Here is a 21,091-nt window from a genome sequence, read left to right as displayed (position 1 = left end):
GGCTGCCCAGAGAGGTTGTGGAGTCTCCTCCTCTGGAGACTTTCCAAACCCATCTGGATGTGTTCCTGTGTGAGCTGCCCTGGCTGATGCTGCTCTGGCAGAAGGGTTGGACTCAGAGATCTCTGGAGGTCCCTTCCAACCCCTAACACTCTGTGATTCTGTGACTGCCCTCTCTTAAAATGAAGCCATTTCCCCTTCCAGCATCACAAAGAATTACCTTAAGTGGGACTAAATTATGACCCAAAGTGGGACTAAATTATGACTCCCTTTAGCTATTTTCAGAGCCCTCATCACAACCCACAATTTTATAGATGAAATTGGGGGGGGGGGGGGGGGGGGGGAACCCAAACAAATAAGAGGGAAAACTCCTGTAATGTAAACCTGATTTTCCCCCCCCCCCCATCTTCCACATTTAAAATGCTCTTCAGGGGGGGGTTGCCCTTCAGGATCTGCTCTTAACACACTCTGTAATTCCTTGTCCTTTTATGGATTCATAGAACAGGATGGGTTGCAAGGGACCCTCAAGATCATCCAGTTCCAACCCCTCTGCCGTGGGCAGGGACCCTTCCCACCAGCCCAGGTTGCCCCTTTATTTTTTGGTCCTTGCTTTAGCTCAAAGCATTTTAGGGCTTTTTAGCAGCATTGCTTTTAAGGGCTTTCCCCAGCATTTGATCTAGCTGAGGTGATTTAAGACATTTAGTGGGTGCCTTACTTAATAGGAAGGGCTGAAAAACGCTGGCAAAAGATGCCACAAGTCTCCAGATGAAAACAAATGATGGGATGCAAACAACACCCAAAAAGGGGAAGATTTGATTCTTGCTCTCTCCAAAACAACAATTGGGCTGCTTTAAATGCAGGAATAACTGCTTAGAGGGTTAAAGATCCATCCACAGATCAATCACTTGGTGAAGGATGTGGTGCCTGAGTCCTGCTCTGGACCTTTTCGTTTTGGTCCTGTACTATTCCTGCTGCTAACAGCAGCTCTCCGTTGAAATGGAGTCTCCAGAGCCAGCTGAGGGTGAGGGACAACGAAACAGATCTGTGAGGCACGATTAAACCCGGTTTAGTACAGGCTTTGGAGAGCTGGAATAGTAATTAAAAGAGCTCAAATGTCCGAGGGCTGCTGAGCTGAGCTGTGGATGTGAGGACTAGGAACAGCTTGAAGCTAATAAATCTTGGAATTCGATCCTGTCACTGCCCGTGGGATATTTGTCAGAACAGATATTCGCCGAGTGTGGCTCCAATAGCTTACAGGAGGGATCCATCCCGACAGCAAACGCCACCCCTGAAAGTAGCTCAGGCTCCTAAATCCTGCAAAACCCACGGGGTGTGGGAGAGCAGGACGCCGAATTCCCTGCTCCGACCCACGTCCCCCCCTCCCCGCTCAACGTCCTCCAGATTGAATCGACCCTTAAAGCACAATGAGGTACCCACAGGGTCAGCTTGTAAACAGGGAGGAAGACAAAGCCCTTGCCTCCAGGAATGCACAACCCACAAAGAATTTGATGGCCACAATAAAAGTATAAGGAAACAACGTTAAAAGCCACCGCGGCGGGAAAGAGGCATTGGGCATTGAAAAGGCAATTTAACGGCGGAGGGCAGGAGAGGGCTTTGTAGGATGGAGAAGGCTGCTCGGAGCACAAGGGCTGGAGGGACATTTACAAGCACAGGCACGTGCCCAGCCACCAGAGACCCCTCTGGGTTCCCTCTCCTCTCACTGGTGTCCCATCTGCCCCAGGGTTGCCCTCTGCTTCTGAACAGAGAAACCAGCCACCACGATGATGTCTTTCAAAGTCCTCTCCCTGCTGCTGGCTTCTCTGGGCTTCGTTTTGATGGAAGAGAACGTCTCAGGGTAAGTGTTTTGGAAAGCTCGCTGTGTTTTGAGCCTCTTCCAGCTCCCCACTGGAGGCAAATGAACGCTTTCCATTGGCATCTTGGTAAGGAGGTGAGAACATGAGTCCTGAGGTAGATTGCAGATAACAGACAGCCGAGCTTACAGAGATGAGCAAGTGATAAGAAAGAGATCAAACTAAAGCCCTGAGCCTTTGAGCCAGAGCCAGGAACTCCCAGGTTTTCCTTACAAACTTCATGGCTCTGGGTTAGGAGGAACAAGCTGGAAGTCAACCAGAAGAGAAGGAAGCTGGCTGAAAACTAGAAGTGAGATGTAATCATCTCACTCGCACAAGGCTAGAAGGTATCTGGTGTTGGGATGCTTCTGAAGACAGGACCAGGTACAGGATACAGAGTTTCCCCTTCCTCCCCTGACTCCTGCTACAGAATTTCCAATTGCCACCCGAGATGATCCAAAAGAATCCTCAGCAGGGCAGGAGGAGGTGCTTCAATCCCAGAGAGTCACGCCAAAAAAGAATCAGCCTTGGAATCCCCTCCTAACTTAGGAAGCCGCCAACTGTCTGCACTGTCAGACCTGCACTGATCTCAATGTCTGTCCTTGCCTTCTGCCACCCACCCCCGGGCTTCTCAAAGGCTTCCTGGTCCCCAGGGGTGCTGTTCACTGGAGGAGGTAGCCTGAGCACACTTAGAGCCTTAGCTTGGAGTCAAAGCCCAGGTGAACCAGACCACACTGACTCCGGACAATCAGCAAACACCCAGAGCTCCTCTCCTCCCAGGTTGTCAGATCCGGGTTTCAGTTGCGTTGAACAGCAAAATGTGTCCACGTTAGTCCCTTCTCTGGCCATCTCCTCCCCTTACAGCGCAGGAATGGGGTCACCTGTACCACGAGAGATCAGAAGTGCCCACCAACCCTTGCTGCCCATGCGGTCCACCACGTGCGAGCCGAGCAATACCCTCCGCGATGCCTTCTGCTGGGCTGCGCAGGTCTCACTGTCCCTCTGCTCTTACACCCCAGAGTAAGCGTAAGGACTCCCAGCGCCAGACCAGTGCAGAGACGCTACTCCGAGGCCACCCTGGCAAGCGATTACAGCCGCGCGATGGACAATATGCTGAAGAAGAACTTCGTGGAGTGGTTGCTAACCAGGCGGGAGAAGAAAAGCGAGTAAGTGCCGCGGGCTTGCAGCGATCCAAGCTCAGAGCTGTCGTCAGCCAGCTTGATGGCTGCAGAAGAATGCGGAGCCGAGGATATTTTTCTTGGCTCGCAGCAGCGATCCTCGAGGGAGTTTGGTTTCTTTTTCTCTTTACCTTTTTCTTTCGTTTCCCTGAGTCTTAGAAATGTTTCTGCTCGCACACCGCCAAACTCTTCCTCTCCCTGCCCAAAGAGCTCCGCGGCTGCTGCCGGAGGGGCTGGGAGGGAGCTGAGGGTCGGCGGCACAGCGGAGTTTTGGCGCCCTCTTGTGGCGTCTCCAGGTACTACCTTCCCGTTTCGCCCTTGCAGCAACATCATCGAGCCGTACAAGAGGGAAGCTGAGCCCCAAGCATCGGCTGCGAACGGTCAAAGTTTGGACCTGGGCGCGCAGGAAGCCAAAGAGTTCTTCGCCTGGCTGTTGAAAGCCAAGAAAAATCAGAGGTGAGTTGGGGGAGTAGGAAGTGTGGTGGCAGGGAGGGGTGAGGTCCCTGAGTGTTGGTTGAGGTTGGAAGAGATCTCTGGGATCATCAGGTTCTGAAGGACTGTGTTGGGGCAGGTGTGGATGGTAAGGAAAAAAAATGAGAGGCTTTTGATTTACAAAGGAAATTTCACTTTGTGCTACTCTGTTCCATGAGTGAGGGAATGAAGAAGGATTAAAAAAAACAAAACCAAAACAAACCCTCCCTGATTCTGGAATTCCTTCCAAACCATAAATTCAAACCACCTGGATGACTGGGCTCATCTTTTTGTTCAGCAAATGCCAGCACACCACCTCATCAACCCCCAACACTTTGGTAAGGTTGAAGCTGAAGTTCATCCCCTCCCAACATCCCCTTGGCAGAGCAATCAGAACCAACTGCTTTGACCTAGTAAGAACCAAACCCTCTCAAAAGAAAACTCTCAGACAAAACAAAAAGAAGATAAAATCGATGTAGTTCTGCAAAACATTTTGATTTGAGCAAATCAACCCACCCAGGGGAGGAAGAATATCCCTCCCCGGCTCACACTCTCAGCATCTTGGCCACTTCATTTTTAAATGAGTCATAGAATGGGTTGAGTTGGAAGGAACCTTTAAAGCCCATCCAATCCAACCCCCCTGCAGTCAGCAGGGACATTCCTCAACCACAGCAGGTTGCTCACAGCCCCAAACAACCTGACTTGCAGTGGTTCCAGGGATGGGGCAGCTCCCACCCCTCTGACCAACCTGGGCCAGGCTCTCATCACCCTCAGCACAGCAAATGTCTTCCTTCTCTCCACTCTCAATCTCCCTCTTTCAGTCTCAAACCATCACCCCTTGTCCTGTCACAGCAGGCCTTGCTCCAAAGTCTACCTAAGCCTTCTGATTTGACCTCTTTAATTCCTGAAAGGCCTCCAGAACTTCTCCCTGGAGCCTCCTCTTCTCCAGGCTGAACAACCCAAACTCCCTCAGCCTGGCCTCACAAGGCAGGATCTGCCCTGGATCTGCTCCAGCAGGTCCATGTCCATGTATTGGGGGGGGGGGGTGTCCAGAACTGGCCACAGTACTCCAGGTGAGGTCTCACCAGAGCAGAGCAGCACAGGAGAATCCCCTCCCTTAAAGAAACAAACTGATTCTTCCCTCCTATTGCTGCTGCAAGCTCCTGCTGTGAAAAGCTGGTCAGCTAAATGTGAAGCCATGCAGGGGAGATGCTGCCTGACCCAGGAGGAATTTCTTGGTTGCTTTCTGGGGTAATGGGCACAAACTTGAGCACAGGAAGTTGCATCTAAGCATCAGGAGGAGTTTCTGGGTTTGTTGTGAGGGTGGTAGAGCACTGGAGCAGGCTGCCCAGACAGGTCTCTGTGCAACCTGTGCTGGATTCTATAGTCCTGCTCTGACAGGGGGGGATTGGACTTGATGATCTTCACAGGTCCCTTCCAACCCCTAACATCCTCTGATCTCCATTTCTGGAGTCATTCAAAACCCACCTGGCCACCATCCTGTGCAACCTGCTCTGGGTCAACCTGCTCTAGCAGGAGGGTTGGACTTAGATGAACTCCAGAGGTTCCTTCCAACCCTGTGATTCTGATGTCTCTGAGTACCCCTTGTAAAGGCTAGAGATACCTTTTGGGGGGGAGGTTGGTTTTGGTTCTGTGGGTTTCATTGAAGGTGGAGTCACCATCCCTGGAGGTGTTCAAGAGGGGCTTGGACGTGGCACTTGGTGCCATGGTTTAGTCATGAGGTCTGTGGTGACAGCTTGGACTTGATGACCTTGGAGGTCTCTTCCAGCCTTGGGGATTCTGTGATCTTAAAATCATCCTGATCATGGTAATGATGTCAGTAAGAGCTTGCTGGGCCCAGGTACCTCTGGGGCAAGGTAACCAAAGCCCAGCTGGAGTGTTCCGTTGCAGCATCATTTCCAGAGCCATCTGGCCCTGAGCACACTGAGTGCATCTCAACCCTGCAAAGGCTTTCTGCTGTGTCAGCACATCCCCAGCCTGTCAATAGCTTGCTTCACCTCCCCTCCCCCCCCCACCCCCCCCATCTGAGCTTATGTCACAAAATGTTCAAAGAGCAAACTAAACACAAGGGCAGGGGAAGAAAACAGTAATACAATCTGTTTCCAGGCATTTAAAACAACCCAGCACCAAAAGAGGGAGGCAGGGAGGGAGGGAGATGGTTCTTCTACCATCAAACCTAACAGGTTGTTGCTGTTTGGTCTTAAAATGATGGAAAGAAAGGGGGGGGGGGGGGGAAGATAAAAAGAGAGAAGGAACTTACCACACACACACACAGCCTCCACCTTTCAGGCACGATCTCAGCTCTTCTGACCATAAAAAGAACCCCAAAAGAAAATGGAATTCCTAACTCCAGGGAGTCCTGGGACCCTCAGCCAGAGCAGGGATCTGGGGGCATTTGTTGGCTTTGCCAGCCCTTGGATGAAAATTGCTTTGGAAAGCAAAAGGGTGTGGGGGATGACCCTGGCCAGGGGGAAATGAGCTGAGCTGTGGTTCACAGAGGTGTCTCGGGCCCAAGCACTCAGAGAATCAGACACCCAGAATTGCCCTTCATGCTGAAAAGACCAAATCAAAGGGAGGAGGGCTTTGAGGGATCTCCAGGGGTCAGGCAGTCTGACCTCTGCTCCAAAGCAGGATCAGCGTTGCCCTAAACTGTTCCTGACAGATGTTTGTCTAACCTGTTCTGGAGGGGGTGGGGGTGGAGGGGAGAGAGGGGGGGAAAGGGAAACCTTTGATGCTGGAGATGAAGCAGCTCAATCAGCTTCTGTTTTTTTAAAGAGAAATGTTTTATTATTCCCCCACCCCCCCCCCTTAATTGCTTAAAAAAAAAAGATGTGGCTTGCAGGGGAAAGTCCTTGGGAACAAAGAGTTTCTTTTGTGAGGCTGGAGGGTGGATGGATGCTGCTTCACCCACACTCAGCCTTTGTTTTGGATGCCTGCTTGGGTCTAAGAGGATGGTGGGGTGAAAGGGAGGGGAGGAGGAAGCCTGACAGACATGGGCACTGCTGGGCACTCCAAAGGTGCCCAAGGTACTGTTGTGTGCAAGGTGCTCACCATGTCTAAGAGGTTAAAGGGGTTTGTGGGTTTGGCAGAGGCAAGGGTGTTAGAAATTCTTTCCAGGGAGGGTGGGGAGACGCTGGCACAGGTTGCCCGGGGGAGGTTGTGGCTGCCCCCTCCCTGGAGGTGTTCAAGGGCAGGCTGGATGAGGCCCTGAGGCCACCTGGGCCGGTGGGAGGTGTCCCTGACTATGGCAGGGGGGGTTGGAACTGATCATTTGTAGGTTCATAGAATGGTTTGGGTTGGAAGGGACCTTGAAGGTCATCTAGTTCCAAGGTCTCTTCCAACCCAAAGCATTCTATGAATCTATGAGAAATGTCCCTGTGAACTTTTGAGGGGAAGGGGATACCAGGCTGGATCAAAGCTGGGGAGGGGTCTGGGGCACAGCCCTGGGAGGAGAGGCTGAGGGAGCTGGGGTTGCTTAGCCTGGAGAAGAGGAGGCTCAGGGGAGACCTCCTTGCTCTCTATAACTACCTGAAGGGAGGTTGTAGCCAGGTGAGGGTTGGTCTCTTCTCCCAGGCAAGCAGCCCCAGAACAAGAGGACACAGTCTCAAGCTGTGCCATGGGAGGTTTGGGCTGGAGGTGAGGAAGAAATTCTTCCCAGCAAGAGAGACTGGCCATTGGGATGTGCTGCTCAGGGAGGTGGTGGAGTCCCCATCCCTGGAGATGTTTAGGAAGAGCCTGGATGGGGTGCTTGGTGCCATGGTTTAATTGATTAGATGGTGTTGGATGATAGCTTGGACTCAATCTCAAAGATCTCTTCCAACCTGGTCTGGTCTATTCTATTCTAATCTCTCTTTCCTGGCATGTTTCTTGCAGCTTTACTTGTCCAGAAGGTTTGAAGGATGTTTTGAACCAGGAGTTCCTGGCCTGGCTGATGTTGACTGATCTCTGCAGACCAACGTGAGTGCCTCTTCTACCTCTCCCTCTTGTCACAAGCATCCCTTACAGCTCCCTTCCCAGCCCTTGGCCCCAGAGGTACTTTCTGCAGTGCCCAATCCACGAGTGAAGGATTTCTTCAGATGATCCCTGGCTGCTGGCACAGCACAGCCCAGCTGGATTTGATTGGAGGGTTCAGAGCTCTGGCCACAGTTTGGTTCCACAAAAGTACCTTCAGACCATCCACACAACAGGGGTGGGCAAAAGACATTTCAAACACTTAGTGTGCAGAGAAAGGGAGGTTGGTCAATCCCTTTCCTCCCCCATGAGCATCAAACCACTTCCATTTTTATTTTCCCTGTGCACTGTATGCTGCTCTGAAAGGCATCCAGAAAGCAAGAGAAGAAACTGGGATGCCAAAGGTGCAGGGGAGGGTCCTGAAGGGACTTGAGGGGGGGTGTGTGTGTGGGTGTGTGTGAAAAGCTCATCCTGTGCTTAGCTGATGAAAATGAAGGCTGAGAGAAACAAAGTCACCATCTATTAGACAAAAAAAAAAAGGGGGGGCAAGAAAAGAGCTGTTTATGCTAATGGCAAAAGTTGGCACCAGAACAAAAAGGGATGAACTGGCCCTGAATAAATCTAGGTTGGAAATAAGAGGCAGCTCTGTGCTACAGACAATTCCATGCAGCTCAGTCAGACAATGTGAGCCCAGCAGCCAGGCAGCAGAGAGAGGAAAACAAACAACTGCTGAGCTCACACCACAGCCTTCTCCTGCAAACATTGATTTGCATCTTCCCCCTCCTCAGCAGTTGCTGGTTTAGCTCCAGGCTTGTAGGTGCACCCCACCAGATCCCAGCTTTGCTATCTGTCTTGCTATCAAAATGGGTTTGCAAGGTGTCAAGAGGAGGGTGGAGAAGGCAATCAGCTCTGCCCCTCGTTCTTCCACAGGAGCCAAATGGAAATAGGTTAAGTGCAGCACCAAAGGAATTTTTTTTTTGGGGGGGGGTTTCAATCCCTTTTCTGCTTTGTTAGGGCTGCATAACTCCAGGACCTCCCCCCAGGGGCTCCATTTCCATCCTACCAAGACAGAAGAAAAGGAGGAAAAGGTCTTACACAGAGAGTTCTGTGCATGCTGTCTGTTTTACTTAATGCAAGCAATAAAGAGTTTATTCTGAAGCTCAAATAAGGTTCAGATGAGAATTTATTTGGGGACTAGCTATAAAATATTGCTCAATTGCTGAAAACCACCAAATGAGTCCTTCCAAATGAGGCTTTTAAGGGTCACAACACAGCTTGTGAGTGCCAGTGAACTGCAGCTGATGAAGCCATGGGATAGAACCATCCTGACCCAGGTTTCCAGGTGCCTGAGCCCTGCCACTGGGTGATGATTGGAAAGTAGGTGCTGGCAGCAGCTGTGGGTGGTGAAGTTCAGCCTGGGCTGAGGGAAATGAACCCAGCCAGGAGCCAGTTGAGCTACCAAAGGATTCCTAAGGACCTGCCTTCCCTAAACCAGGGCTCCACTGCACCCTGTGGAGGGCACCAGATGGGACCCAGCCCCATAAGGAAGTCCTCACCTCCCTTGGGGGGTGGGGGTGGGTCACCCCTACCCAAAGTGGGGCTCTTCTCACCCCTGGGGAGATTCAAACCTCCTCCAGTGACAGCTACCCTCAGCCCAGGGTGGGGGAAACCACCCCAAAAAGAGACTTATCCCCACCTCGAGGCAGTGACCCCCCAAGCCAAGTTGGGGCTCCCCTCACCCCCGGGGAAGCTAAAACCCCTTCTAGTAACAGCTACCCCAGCCTCGGGGATGTAACGCTGCTGCAGAGGGGACCCACCCCCCGCCAAGCAAGGACTCACCCCCATTTAGGGGTGGGCTACCCCTACCCAAACTGGGACTCCCCCTCACCCCCTAGGAGGGGACCCCCCCTAAACAGGACCTCACCTCCCGCTGGGGGGGGGGGGGGTGGTCACCCCACCCCGGAAGGACTGAACCCCCCCCCCCAAAGTGAGATCTAGCCCTCACCTGGGTGGGGGCGACACCCCCCTGCGGAGGGCACCCACCCCCTACGCAGCGCTTCTGCCCCCGCGGGGGTGGTCCCAACCCCCTGCAGGGTCCCTCCTGCCCCCCATACACACACAGAGACCCTCCCGAGGGACCTGAGCCCCTCAGCGTGTCCCCCAGCCCCGGGGGGGGTGTCCCCGCTCCCCGGGGGGGTGTCCCCGCTCCCCGGGGGGGTGTCCCAGCTCGCCGGGGGGATATCCCCGCTCGCCGGGGGGGGTGTCCCCTCTCGCCGGGGGGGTGTCCCCGGTCGCCGGGGGGGTATCCCCGCTCGCCGGGGGGTGTCCCAGCTCGCCGGGGGGGTATCCCCGCTCGCCGGGGGGGATCCCCGCTCGCCGGGGGGGTGTCCCCGCTCCCCGGGGGGTGTCCCCGCTCCCCGGGGGGGTGTCCCCGCTCCCCGGGGGGTGTCCCCGCTCGCCGGGGGGGTGTCCCCGCTCCCCGGGGGGGTGTCCCCGCTCGCCGGGGGGGTGTCCCCGCTCCCCGGGGGGTGTCCCCGCTCCCCGGGGGGGTGTCCCCGCTCCCCGGGGGGTGTCCCCGCTCGCCGGGGGGTATCCCCGCTCCCCGGGGGGGTGACCCCGCTCCCCGGGGGGGTGTCCCCGCTCGCCGGGGGGGTATCCCCGCTCCCCGGGGGGTGTCCCCGCTCCCCGGGGGGGGTGTCCCCGCTCGCCGGGGGGGGTATCCCCGCTCCCCGGCGGGTATCCCCGCTCCCCGGGGGGTGTCCCCGCTCGCCGGGGCGGGGGGAACAGCCACGTGCCGCCTGCGTCACGCCGCGCGTCGCGGTCTGATGACGTCAGAGGGAGCGCGGCGGGCAGTGGGGCCGGGATGCACCGGCGGGGGGTGGGCGCGGGCGCCATCGCCAAAAAGAAGCTTGCGGAGGTGAGGAGGGGTCCGGGATACCGTCGGGGAGGGAGGGCAGGCCCCGGGCAGGGGCAGCGCCAGGGCCGTGAGCCGTGGGGCCGGCCCGGGCTGGGGTGTCAGGCCCGTGGGAGGGGAACCGGCACCCACCGGGCTCGTCAGGGAGGTTCCGGGCCCAAGTGTGGGTTGCCAGACCCGGTGTGGTGGGTGTAAGGCCCCGGGGGAGGGGTGTCAGACCCAGCAGGGGAGGTGTCAGGGCTGTGGGAGGGGAACCGGCACCCACTGGGCCCGTGTGGGAAGTGCCGAGCCCGTGTGGGGGGTGTTGGGTCCGTGGGAGGGGCAGCAGGACCCACCAGGCCCAGGAGAGTGGTGTCAGACCCTGCCGGTCTCGGCCGAGGACCTGCCCCAGGGTCCATCGGTACCGGGTGAGAAGGGCCAGGCCCTGTGGTGGGAGATGCCAGGCTCGGTGTGGAGCCATCCCAGCCAGAGCCTTCCGTGGGCTCCCTGGCAGCCTCTCTGCTTGCCTGGGGTGCCAGGCTGGATGTTCTCTTGGTTCATCCATCTCCCTCATCCAGTGCTGGTTTCTGGTCCATCTCTCCTTCAGCACTGTCTCCATCATCCTGTTTCCTTTCTGCAGGCAAAGTACAAGGAGCGAGGGACGGTCCTGGCTGAAGACCAGCTGGCCCAGGTGGGAATAACCATGGCTGTGAGCTTGGATTTCTCCTCTGCTCTAGTGTCTGGAGCGTTCTCCATGAGCAGTGTGGATAATGATGGCACCCAACAGGCTGCTTTTCCACAGGCCTCCTCTGCCTCCCTTCTCAGGATCTCAGCAGCACCTCATTCCTGTTCCTGCCACACATACACCACAGAGTAACTGCTGGACCCCTTCTGAGCCTATGCCCTGGCTCAGGACAGCCCTTTCCCTTGGCTTATCTCCACTGTGGGCTGATAGTGGCTTGCATTCAGTGTCAGAAGCATGGAGAGCTCTGACTTTGTGGCCAAGAAGGCCATCATCATCCTGGCCTGTATGAGGAACATTATGGCCAGCAGGACCAGGGCAGTGATTGTCCCCCTGTACTCAGCACTGGTGAGGCCACACCCTGAGTTCAGTTTTGGAGTCCTTACTCCAAGGACATTGAGAGGCTGGAGTGGGTCCAGGGAAGGGTGACAAAGCTGGGGAAAGGTCTGGAGAACAGGGCTGGTGAGGAGCAGCTGAGGGAACTGGAGGTGTTGAGCCTGGAGAAAAGGAGGCTGAGGGGAGACCTCAATGTTCTCTACAACTCTCTGAAAGGAGGTTGGAGTGAAGTGAGGCTTGGTCTCTTTTCACTAGTCACAGTTGATAAGACAAGAGGAAATGTCCTCACATTGCACCAGGGGAGGTCTGGACATGAGAAGAAATTTCTTCACTGAAAGGGTTCTCAAACATTGGAACAGGCTGCCCAGGGAGGTGGTTGAATCTCCGTCCCCGGAGGTGTTGCAAAGAGGCAGAGATGTGGTGCTGAGGGCCATGGTTTAGCAGCAGCCTTGGCAGAGTTGGAGAATGGTTTGCCAGGATGATCCTGAAGGTCTTTTCCATCCAAACCAATGCTGTGTTTCTATGATTTCACTGAGTGACTTTTGTTTCCTTCCTTTTAAAGACCCCAAGCAGCACATCGCAGAGCTGAGTGTTTGAGGGCTCTGCTCCCTTAGTGCCTGCTGGGGCCTGTTTGGGGGGGGGGGGGGGGGGGGGGGAAAGGAAGAATTCACTCACTCTTAAGCCTCTGTTAACACTTCTCTGCCATTCTCTTTCAGATGTCCAAGCAGCTGGACATGTTTAAGACCAACTTAGAAGAGTTTGCCAGCAAACACAAGCAGGAGATCCGTAAAAACCCCAAGTTCCGGGTCCAGTTCCAGGACATGTGTGCCACCATTGGAGTGGATCCCTTGGCATGTGAGGAGCAGGCACTGGCCTTCACCAGTCCTTAGGTCCCTCTCACTCTTCACCCTGTACACAGCTGGGGAGGAAGCTGCTGGAGGTTGTTCTCGAGGGAAAGCTGGCGGTGCTGTGACTCCTGGAGCCTGTGAATCGCTGTGACCGACCTTTGGGTGTTGTGTACTTAAAAGGGAGAGGGGGAGGAAACGGTGATGAAAACAGGGGCTGCGTCCCTGGGGACTCTGTCCCTGGGGGCTGCGTCCCTGGGGGCTGCATCCCAGGGGGCTGCATCCCTGGGGACTCTGTCCCTTGGGGGCTGCGTCCTTGGGGGCTGCGTCCTTGGGGGCTGCGTCCCTGGGGACTCTGTCCCTTGGGGGCTGCGTCCCTGGGGACTCTGTCCCTTGGGGGCTGCGTCCCTGGGGACTCTGTCCCTTGGGGGCTGCGTCCCTGGGGACTCTGTCCCTTGGGGGCTGCGTCCCTGGGGACTCTGTCCCTTGGGGGCTGCGTCCCTGGGGACTCTGTCCCTTGGGGGCTGCGTCCCTGGGGACTCTGTCCCTGGGGGCTGCGTCCCTGGGGGCTGCATCCCAGGGGGCTGCATCCCTGGGGACTCTGTCCCTTGGGGGCTGCGTCCCTGGGGGCTCTGTCCCTTGGGGGCTGCGTCCTTGGGGGCTGCGTCCCTGGGGGCTCTGTCCCTTGGGGGCTGCGTCCCTGGGGGCTCTGTCCCTTGGGGGCTGCGTCCCTGGGGACTCTGTCCCTTGGGGGCTGCGTCCTTGGGGGCTGCGTCCCTGGGGGCTCTGTCCCTTGGGGGCTGCGTCCCTGGGGGCTCTGTCCCTTGGGGGCTGCATCCCTGGGGACTCTGTCCCTTGGGGGCTGCATCCCTGGGGACTCTGTCCCTTGGGGGCTGCATCCCTGGGGACTCTGTCCCTTGGGGGCTGCGTCCCTGGGGACTCTGTCCCTTGGGGGCTGCGTCCCTTGGGGGCTGCGTCCTTGGGGGCTGCGTCCCTGGGGGCTCTGTCCCTTGGGGGCTGCGTCCCTGGGGACTCTGTCCCTTGGGGGCTGCGTCCCTGGGGGCTCTGTCCCTTGGGGGCTGCATCCCTGGGGACTCTGTCCCTTGGGGGCTGCATCCCTGGGGACTCTGTCCCTTGGGGGCTGCGTCCCTGGGGACTCTGTCCCTTGGGGGCTGCGTCCCTTGGGGGCTGCGTCCCTTGGGGGCTGCGTCCCTGGGGGCTGCGTCCCTGGGGGCTCTGTCCCTTGGGGGCTGTGTCCCTGGGGACTCTGTCCCTTTGGGGACTCTGTCCCTTGGGGGCTGCGTCCCTGGGGACTCTGTCCCTTGGGGGCTGCGTCCCTGGGGGCTCTGTCCCTTGGGGGCTGCGTCCCTGGGGGCTCTGTCCCTTGGGGGCTGCGTCCCTGGGGGCTCTGTCCCTTGGGGGCTGCGTCCCTGGGGGCTCTGTCCCTTGGGGGCTGCGTCCCTGGGGGCTCTGTCCCTTGGGGGCTGCGTCCCTGGGGGCTCTGTCCCTTGGGGGCTGCGTCCCTGGGGACTCTGTCCCTTGGGGGCTGCGTCCCTGGGGACTCTGTCCCTTGGGGGCTGCGTCCCTGGGGACTCTGTCCCTTGGGGGCTGCGTCCCTGGGGACTCTGTCCCTTGGGGGCTGCGTCCCAGGGGGCTGCGTCCCTGGGGACTCTGTCCCTTGGGGGCTGCGTCCCTGGGGGCTGCGTCCCTTGGGGGCTGCGTCCCTTGGGACTCTGTCCCTTGGGGGCTGCATCCCTGGAGGCTCTGTCCCCTGGAGGCTCTGTCCCCTGGAGGCTCTGTCCCCTGGGGGCTGCGTCCCTTGGGGGCTGCGTCCCTGGGGACTCCGTCCCTGGAGGCTTTCAGTGCCCACCTGGACACGTTGCTATGTGATCCTGCTCTGGCAGGGGGGTTGCACCGGGTGATCTTCAGAGGTCCCTTCCAACCCCTACCGTTCTGTGGGTCCAGCCATCAGCCCAACATCACCGTGGCCATTAAACCATGTCCCCAGGTGCCACGGCCACGAACCCTGCCTGCTCCTCACGCCTGCAGGCAGCGATGCAGGGGCTTCAGAAGTGCCCTGTGCTCCTGCCTGCGCCCAGAGCTCCCAGCTTGGGTGTGTAGGATGCCTCAGGATGCCTCAGGGCTCAGCATTCCCAGGAAGACCAAACCACGCTGGTCCTGCTGGGTAAAATGGCCCTGGCTGGGGGCAGCTGGCTCAGAGGGGGAGGGCAGGCATGTGAGAGGGTCCTGGCAGGGAGGTTTGTGAGCAGCCTCCTTGCCACCAGCAACTGTTAAGAGTATTTTGTTGCCAGTGCTTCAACCACTTTCCCCTTTGTCCCTTCACAGCTGGGAAAGGATTCTGGTCAGAGATGCTGGGAGTTGGAGACTTTTACTATGAACTGGGTGTGCAGATCATTGAAGTTTGCTTGGCTCTGAAACACAGGAATGGAGGTGAGGATCCCACTGCTGTCTGGGTACTCCTAAAACTACCTGAAGGGAGGTTGTAGCCAGGTTGGGGGTTGGTCTCTTCTCCCAGGCAAGCAGCACCAGAACAAGAGGACGCAGTCTCAAGCTGTGCCAGGGGAAGTTTAGGCTGGAGGTGAGGAGAAAGTTCTTCCCAGAGAGAGTTGTTAGCCATTGGGATGTGCTGCCCAGGGAGGTGGTGGAGTCCCCATCCCTGGAGGTGTTCAAGAGGGGCTTGGATGTGGCACTTGGAGCCATGGTTTGGTTGTCAGGAGGTCTTGGGTGCCAGGTTGGACTTGATGATCTCTGAGCTCTGTTCCAACCTTATTGATGCTATGATTCTATCCAGAGACCTTTTCCCTGTGGCAAGTGAGTCAGGGTGGCTGAGGGGAGGGTGCTTGACTGGATTCCACAAGTCAGTCAGGTGGCAGTTTTGTCTTCATGGTCCCTCAAAAAGCTTTGGTTTGTTTCTCTGACGTTCCAGCCACACCACTGGGTAGCTGTGCTGTGAACTGTTAATTAACTCAGTGATTTAGTGATTCCCACAGAAGATCAGCCCTGGGTGAGGCTACAAACCCATCACTTAGGATGCTGGGGAAGGAGCAGGGATCAGAGCCTTGAAGGAACATGAAACTGCCAAGTGTCTGCTTTGAGGCAGCTGGAGGATTGTCTCTGAAGGACCACAGCAACGCTCCCAAAGAATTGGAATACCACTCTTAAGTCCCTAATTAAAAGATAGATGTTCCTCACTCCACAAGGGCAACCTGACACCAGGAGTGGGCTCCAGCAGAGCCAGCTGAAACTTGAGGCTGATCCATCTGTGGGAGAAGGCAACAGCTGACTTCTCTGGGAAGGGACTGGGAGCTTATCTCACCCAGGGCTGGATGCTGGGGACAATGAAACAGGCAGGGCAGAGGCAGTGGCAAGCACACAAAGGACCTTTGACTGCTCTTGCTGGAGTGAAGCTGGAGCTGTGCATTAATGCTTCCCTCCCCCCTTGTGTTGCCTCCTAGGTCTGATAATGCTGGAAGAACTTCACCAGCAAGTGCTGAAGGGAAGGGGGAAGTTTGCACAGGATGTCAGCCAGTGAGTGTCTGGATGGTACTGGGAAAGGGGAATCAAGCAGCATTTGGGGAAGAAAAGAGGGTGACTGATCTCAGGTGGTGCTCTCTGTTGGTTTTAACTTGCAGCAGTGGAGCCAGTGAGCCACAAAGAGCAATCCCACCACTTCTGGAAGGCCTGAGGCATAAAGGGCCTCTTGCCTTGAGCTGGAGGCAATGAAGCTCCTGCAAATTCTCTTCTCTTCCTGCCACAGTCTGCTGAAGCTGCTGTGCTGTCCTGAGCTGTAAGGCAGGGCCTGATGGATGTCATTACAGAAGAGTTTAGGGCACAGCTCACAATCACTGACTGGGGCTGAAGCTTCAAGCTTAGCACTTGCAGCTCAGCTGCTACATGTGCCTCAAGAGGCTGGGGCCAGACTCTTCTCAGTGGTGCCCAGTAACAGCACAAAGAGCAAAGGGCACAAACCAGAACCCAGGAGGTTCCATCTGAACAGGAGGAGAAACTTGTCTGGTGTGAGAGTGCTGGAGGCCTGCCCAGAGAGGTTGTGAAGTCTCTTTCTGTGAAGAGCTTCCAACCCCCCCTGGGCATTGTGCTCCTGGGCAAGCTGCTGTGGGTGCCCTGCTTTAGCAGGGGGGGTTGGGCTGACTGATCTCCAGAGGTCCCTTCCAACCCCTCCCATGCTGGGATTCTGGGAAGTGTCTCTCTAATGCAAGGCTGCACTTCTGCAAGGCAGGCACAGAGACAAACTCATTCTAAATTGCTTTATAAAACCATTCCTCAGCTCTTGGGTTACCTGAGGCTGCAGCAAGCTCCCAGGGGCTGTCACTGCTCATGGCTGCTGCACATCAAACCTTCCTCATTTCCAGGATGTAAGGAGCAGCTTGAGAGGCTCTCACTTTAAAGCCTTACACTGACTTCTGCTTCTCAGGGACGACCTCCTTCGTGCAATCAAGAAACTGAAGGTCCTGGGGAATGGCTTTGGGATTATCCCTGTTGGAGGAACATACCTGATCCAGTCAGTGCCAGCTGAACTGAACATGGACCACACTGTTGTCTTGCAGCTGGCAGAGGTACTGAGCCAGGAGGTTTTAGAAGACAACCACCTTGAAAGAACTTCATTGCTTCCATGATGAGGAGCTGTGATTAGACCAGGCCTGTGGGCAAAACTCTCCACACTCTTCTGAACACTCAGGGCTGGTGAGGAGCAGCTGAGGGAGCTGGGGGTGTTCAGCCTAAAGAGAAAAGGAGGCTGAGGGGAGACCACCTGGCTCTCTCCAGCTCCCTGAAAGGAGGTTGGAGGCAGGTGGGGCTTGGTCTCACCTCCCAGGGAGCAAGTGATGGGACAAGAAATGGCCTCAGGTTGCACCGGGGGAGGTTTAGGTTGGACATCAGAAGAAACTTCCTCACTGAAAGGGTGCTCAAACCATGGAACAGGCTGCCCAGGGAGGTGGCTGAATCCCCATCCCTGGAGGTGTTTCAAAAAGGCAGAGATGAGGTGCTGAGGGCCATGGTTTGGTAGCAGCCTTGGGGGAGTTAGAGAATGGTTGGACTGGGTGGTCTTAAAGGGCTTTTTTCCTTCCAACCCAGATGATGCTATGATTCCAAGCTATGGATTTAAGCCTTGACTCATGCCAGTGTGGTGTTTTTTCTTCTCATTGCAGAAAAAGGGCTATGTAACAGTCAGTGAGATCAGGACCAGCCTGAAGTGGGAGACAGAACGTGCAAAGCAAGTGCTGGTAGGTACAGAGGTCTCAGGGGCACAGCAGAGTTGAGAGACAGCAGACACATTGCTGGGGCTGTGTTACCACAGCATGCCATGCTCAGGGGAGCCTACACCAGCTGGTAAACTGAAGGCAGGCAGAGTGCACACTGTGTGAAGATGGAATGAGGCTCCCAGGAGCTGCAGAGATTCCTGTGGCTTCACTGCTCTCCCTCAAAACTTGTAGTGATAGGACAAGAGGGAATGGATTGAAGCTTGAGGAGGGCAGATTGAGACTGGAGATTAGGAAGAAATTCTTTCCAGTGAGGGGGATGAGACACTGGAACAGTTTGCCCAGGGGAGGTTGTGGCTGCCCCCTCCCTGGAAGTGTTCCAAGGCCAGGCTGGATGAGGCCTTGAGCAGCCTGGGCTGGTGGGAGGTGTCCCTGCTCATGGCAGGGGGGTTGGAACTAGATGAACTTTAAGGTCCCTTCCAACTCAAACCATTCTCTGACTCTATGAAATAAACTTGAAGCTTGTTAGTTCAGGCCCTCCCTAAACACACAGGGTGGGCATGGCTGGATGGCTGAACTATACTCTTTCCCAATCAGACTGAGTGAAAAATTATTGTAACCCCCTCCCTTAGCCTCCAATCAGTGTGGGGACAGGACTGGTGTGAATGGCTTCTCAGCCACTGCAGTTTCACTCACAGTTTCCACTCTGTTTGTACTAGGAACACTTGCTGAAAGAAGGAATGGCCTGGCTGGACACACAGGCAGCAGGAGAACCTCAGTACTGGCTGCCTGCTCTCTTTACAGAGCTGTACTCTCAGGAAATCACTCCAGAGGAAGCCAAAGAGGCAATACCTTGACTGCTGCATCATGTTCTGTGCCTCTCTAGAGTTCTTTTGGGGAGGTTATTTGCATATCACCTGAAACCCAGGGGCAGTGGGCTTGAAATAAAAGGTTTTGTAAGTAAGAAGTAAGTAAAAGTTTCTTGCAAAGGAACAGGAAAGCTGGGAAGGGACTTTTGCCAGGGGCTTGGTGAGACAGGATGAGGGGCAAGGGCTTTGAGCTGGAAGAGGGCAGACTGAGACTGGAGATCAGGAAGAAATTCTTTCCAGTGAGGGTGGGGAGACACTTGGCACAGGTTGCCCAGGGGAGGTTGTGGCTGTCCCCTCCCTGGAGGTGTTGGAGGCCAGGCTGGATGAGGCCCTGAGCAACCTGGGCTGGTGGGAGGTGTCCCTGCCCATGGCAGGGGGTTGGGACTGGATGATCTTTGAGGTCCCTTCCAACCCAGCCCATTCTGTGACTCTCTGAGCACGTTGCCATCTTCAGTGAAGAGAGAGGCCCAAGGCACTGTGCTGCAAGTCCTCTTCTCCTTAAAATTCCTGCTGTGCTGCTTTTTCAACTAAAGCCCAGCAAACTCTCCAGCCAGGGGTCCTGACAGGCAGCTGTTGAACTTCATCCTCTGCCTGGGGATAATGAACTGGGGGTGGGGTTGTAGCTTACTGGGATTCATTCTTTTGGTTTTCAAGACAGCAGAAGTGGGGGAAATTCCTCCTAGAATTACTTCCTCATGGTCAGTGCTGTTAAGCTAAGCCCTGTGTTTCAGAACCCCACCTCCTCTCTTGAGGATTTGCTCTTCAGTTGATGTTTTTCACCTTTTTCTACCACTTAACCACCACCCTTGGCTTGTTTTGTTATTTGGTGGGAGGTGTCCCTGCCCATGGCAGGGGGGGTTGGAACTGGATGATCTTGAAGGTCCCTTCCAACCCAAACCCTTCTGTGAATCTCTGAGGTGTCCAGCTTGAGGAGGTCCACAGGACCAACTCCTCACAGAATCAACCAGGTTGGAAAAGACCTCAGAGATCATCGTCCAACCTCTCCCCCTCTGCTGTGCCACTGTTTTGTCCCAGCTAAAGGAAAATTCTCTGAAGCTGCTGTTTCCAACTGCAAACTGTGACTCTGCCTAAAGAATCATGTCAACTCCACCATCACCTAGAAAGGTTGGACCAGATGGATCCTGGAGGGTGGGAGGGGAAGGGGGGGGCAGGGAAAGGGGTTCCCTTCCAACCTGGCATCTTGTGAATCCTGAAACCAGCAGCAATGAACACACTAAGTGTTCTTCATGTTAGTACTGAATAGAGTTAACCAGGTTGGAAAAGACCTGAGAGTTCAACCTATCACCCAGCACCATCTAATCAACTAAACCATGGCACCAAGTGCCTCAGCCAGGCTCCTCTTAAACACCTCCAGGGATGGTGACTCCACCACCTCCCTGGGCAGCACATCCCCATGGCCAATCTCTCTTGCTGGGAAGAATTTCTTCCTCACCTCCAGCCTAAGCCTCCCCTGGCACAGCTTGAGACTGTGTCCTCTTGTTCTGGTGCTGGGTGCCTGGGAGAAGAGCCCAACCCCCCACCTGGCTCCAACCTCCCTTCAGGGAGTTGGAGAGAGCAAGAAGGTCTCCCCTGAGCCTCCTCTTCTGCAGGCTAAGCAACCCCAGCTCCCTCAGCCTCTCCTCCTAGGGCTGTGCTCCAGACCCCTCCCCAGCTTTGTCGCCCTCGTCTCTCTCTGGCAAGGGAAGGGGGGTGGGGGTGGTGGTGTTGTTCCACTAAGGAGTTAACCACAGGCTGGATTCTGCCAAAACAAACTTTATTGCACCAAAAAAAAAAAAAAAAAAAAGAAGGAAAAAAACCCAAAACAACAAAAAAAAGGAAAAAGGGAAAAAAAAAACCCTCTTATGTACAATAAGTATATAAACAAAGTATCTTAGAGTGACTCTTGTGCATATATATATATCATTTGCTTGCTTGTTTGTTTCTCTCTCAACTCAGTCAGGTTTAAGAATCCGTTGCTAAAACATCTCTCTCTCTCTCTCTGCCTAGAGCAGTCAGCTGAGGATTGTCACTTTGAAAGGGGAGACATTCAGACAGGGGGGAGGGGAAGGAGGGGACGCCACTTGAGAGCTGGAAAACGACGAACTTCTCTGTTGCAGCCACATGCGAAGTGCTGGGAGTAGTGTCCACAATAAGGCATTGTCCTGTTCCGTTGTTCTCGGTGGGTGGGGAGGAAGGAGGGGAGGAGGGGAACACCACATGCATCACAAACAAGACTGCAGAACCAGCTCTGCCTTGGGAAGGCGGCAGAGCCACACAGCTCTACCCCACGATGCTACTGGATGGGGGTTGGGGGGGGGGGGGGAGGGGGGAAACAACCCAAAACAACAAAAAAAGAACCAACCAACCAAAACCAATGTGATGTTTTCACGATGGGATGGAAAGGGGTGGGGGGCAGGTGAGCACACAGCTCAACGACTTCCCCACACACACACACAGACACACACACACTGCCTCCCCAAGACCTCGTTTGGAGGTGAACACTGCTTTGTTTGCTCTCATCTGCTGTGGGTGAGTCCTGTGGAAGTTCAGCTTTCCCTGGAGGGGAAGACAGGGTTGAAGTCGAAGTCTAAATCAAAGCCAAGGGAGTTTGCTTGCTCAAGGGGAACACCAAAAAAAAAACCCCGAGGTCCCCAGGCCGTTAAATGGCACCTGAAATTCAGCACCATTTCCACCTTCCAGC

At 55.6% G+C, this 21,091-nt stretch overlaps 2 protein-coding genes across 2 annotated transcripts; both read left to right on the top strand.

The window, feature by feature from the left end:
- Nucleotides 1-1,778: 1,778 nt before the first annotated feature.
- On the top strand, nt 1,779-8,547 carry GIP (gastric inhibitory polypeptide). Its single transcript, XM_054176986.1, has 5 exons — nt 1,779-1,852; nt 2,867-3,013; nt 3,350-3,481; nt 7,391-7,474; nt 8,483-8,547. Exons 1-5 carry the CDS (start codon nt 1,779-1,781, stop codon nt 8,490-8,492), a joined length of 447 nt encoding a protein of 148 aa, XP_054032961.1. The 3' UTR covers nt 8,493-8,547.
- A 1,741-nt stretch (nt 8,548-10,288) lies between these two features.
- Nucleotides 10,289-18,504, top strand: SNF8 (SNF8 subunit of ESCRT-II). The gene is made up of 8 exons (XM_054176818.1): nt 10,289-10,385; nt 11,002-11,052; nt 12,156-12,294; nt 14,631-14,735; nt 15,761-15,833; nt 16,738-16,879; nt 17,471-17,545; nt 18,241-18,504. The coding sequence occupies exons 1-8, from the start codon at nt 10,332-10,334 to the stop codon at nt 18,376-18,378; spliced, it is 777 nt and encodes a 258-aa protein (XP_054032793.1). The 5' UTR covers nt 10,289-10,331; the 3' UTR covers nt 18,379-18,504.
- Nucleotides 18,505-21,091: the final 2,587 nt, after the last annotated feature.

The sequence above is a fragment of the Dryobates pubescens genome, chromosome 36 (genome assembly GCF_014839835.1).
Source record: "Dryobates pubescens isolate bDryPub1 chromosome 36, bDryPub1.pri, whole genome shotgun sequence".
Classification (NCBI taxonomy): domain Eukaryota; kingdom Metazoa; phylum Chordata; class Aves; order Piciformes; family Picidae; genus Dryobates; species Dryobates pubescens.
This window is presented reverse-complemented; position numbering and strand designations above follow the sequence as displayed.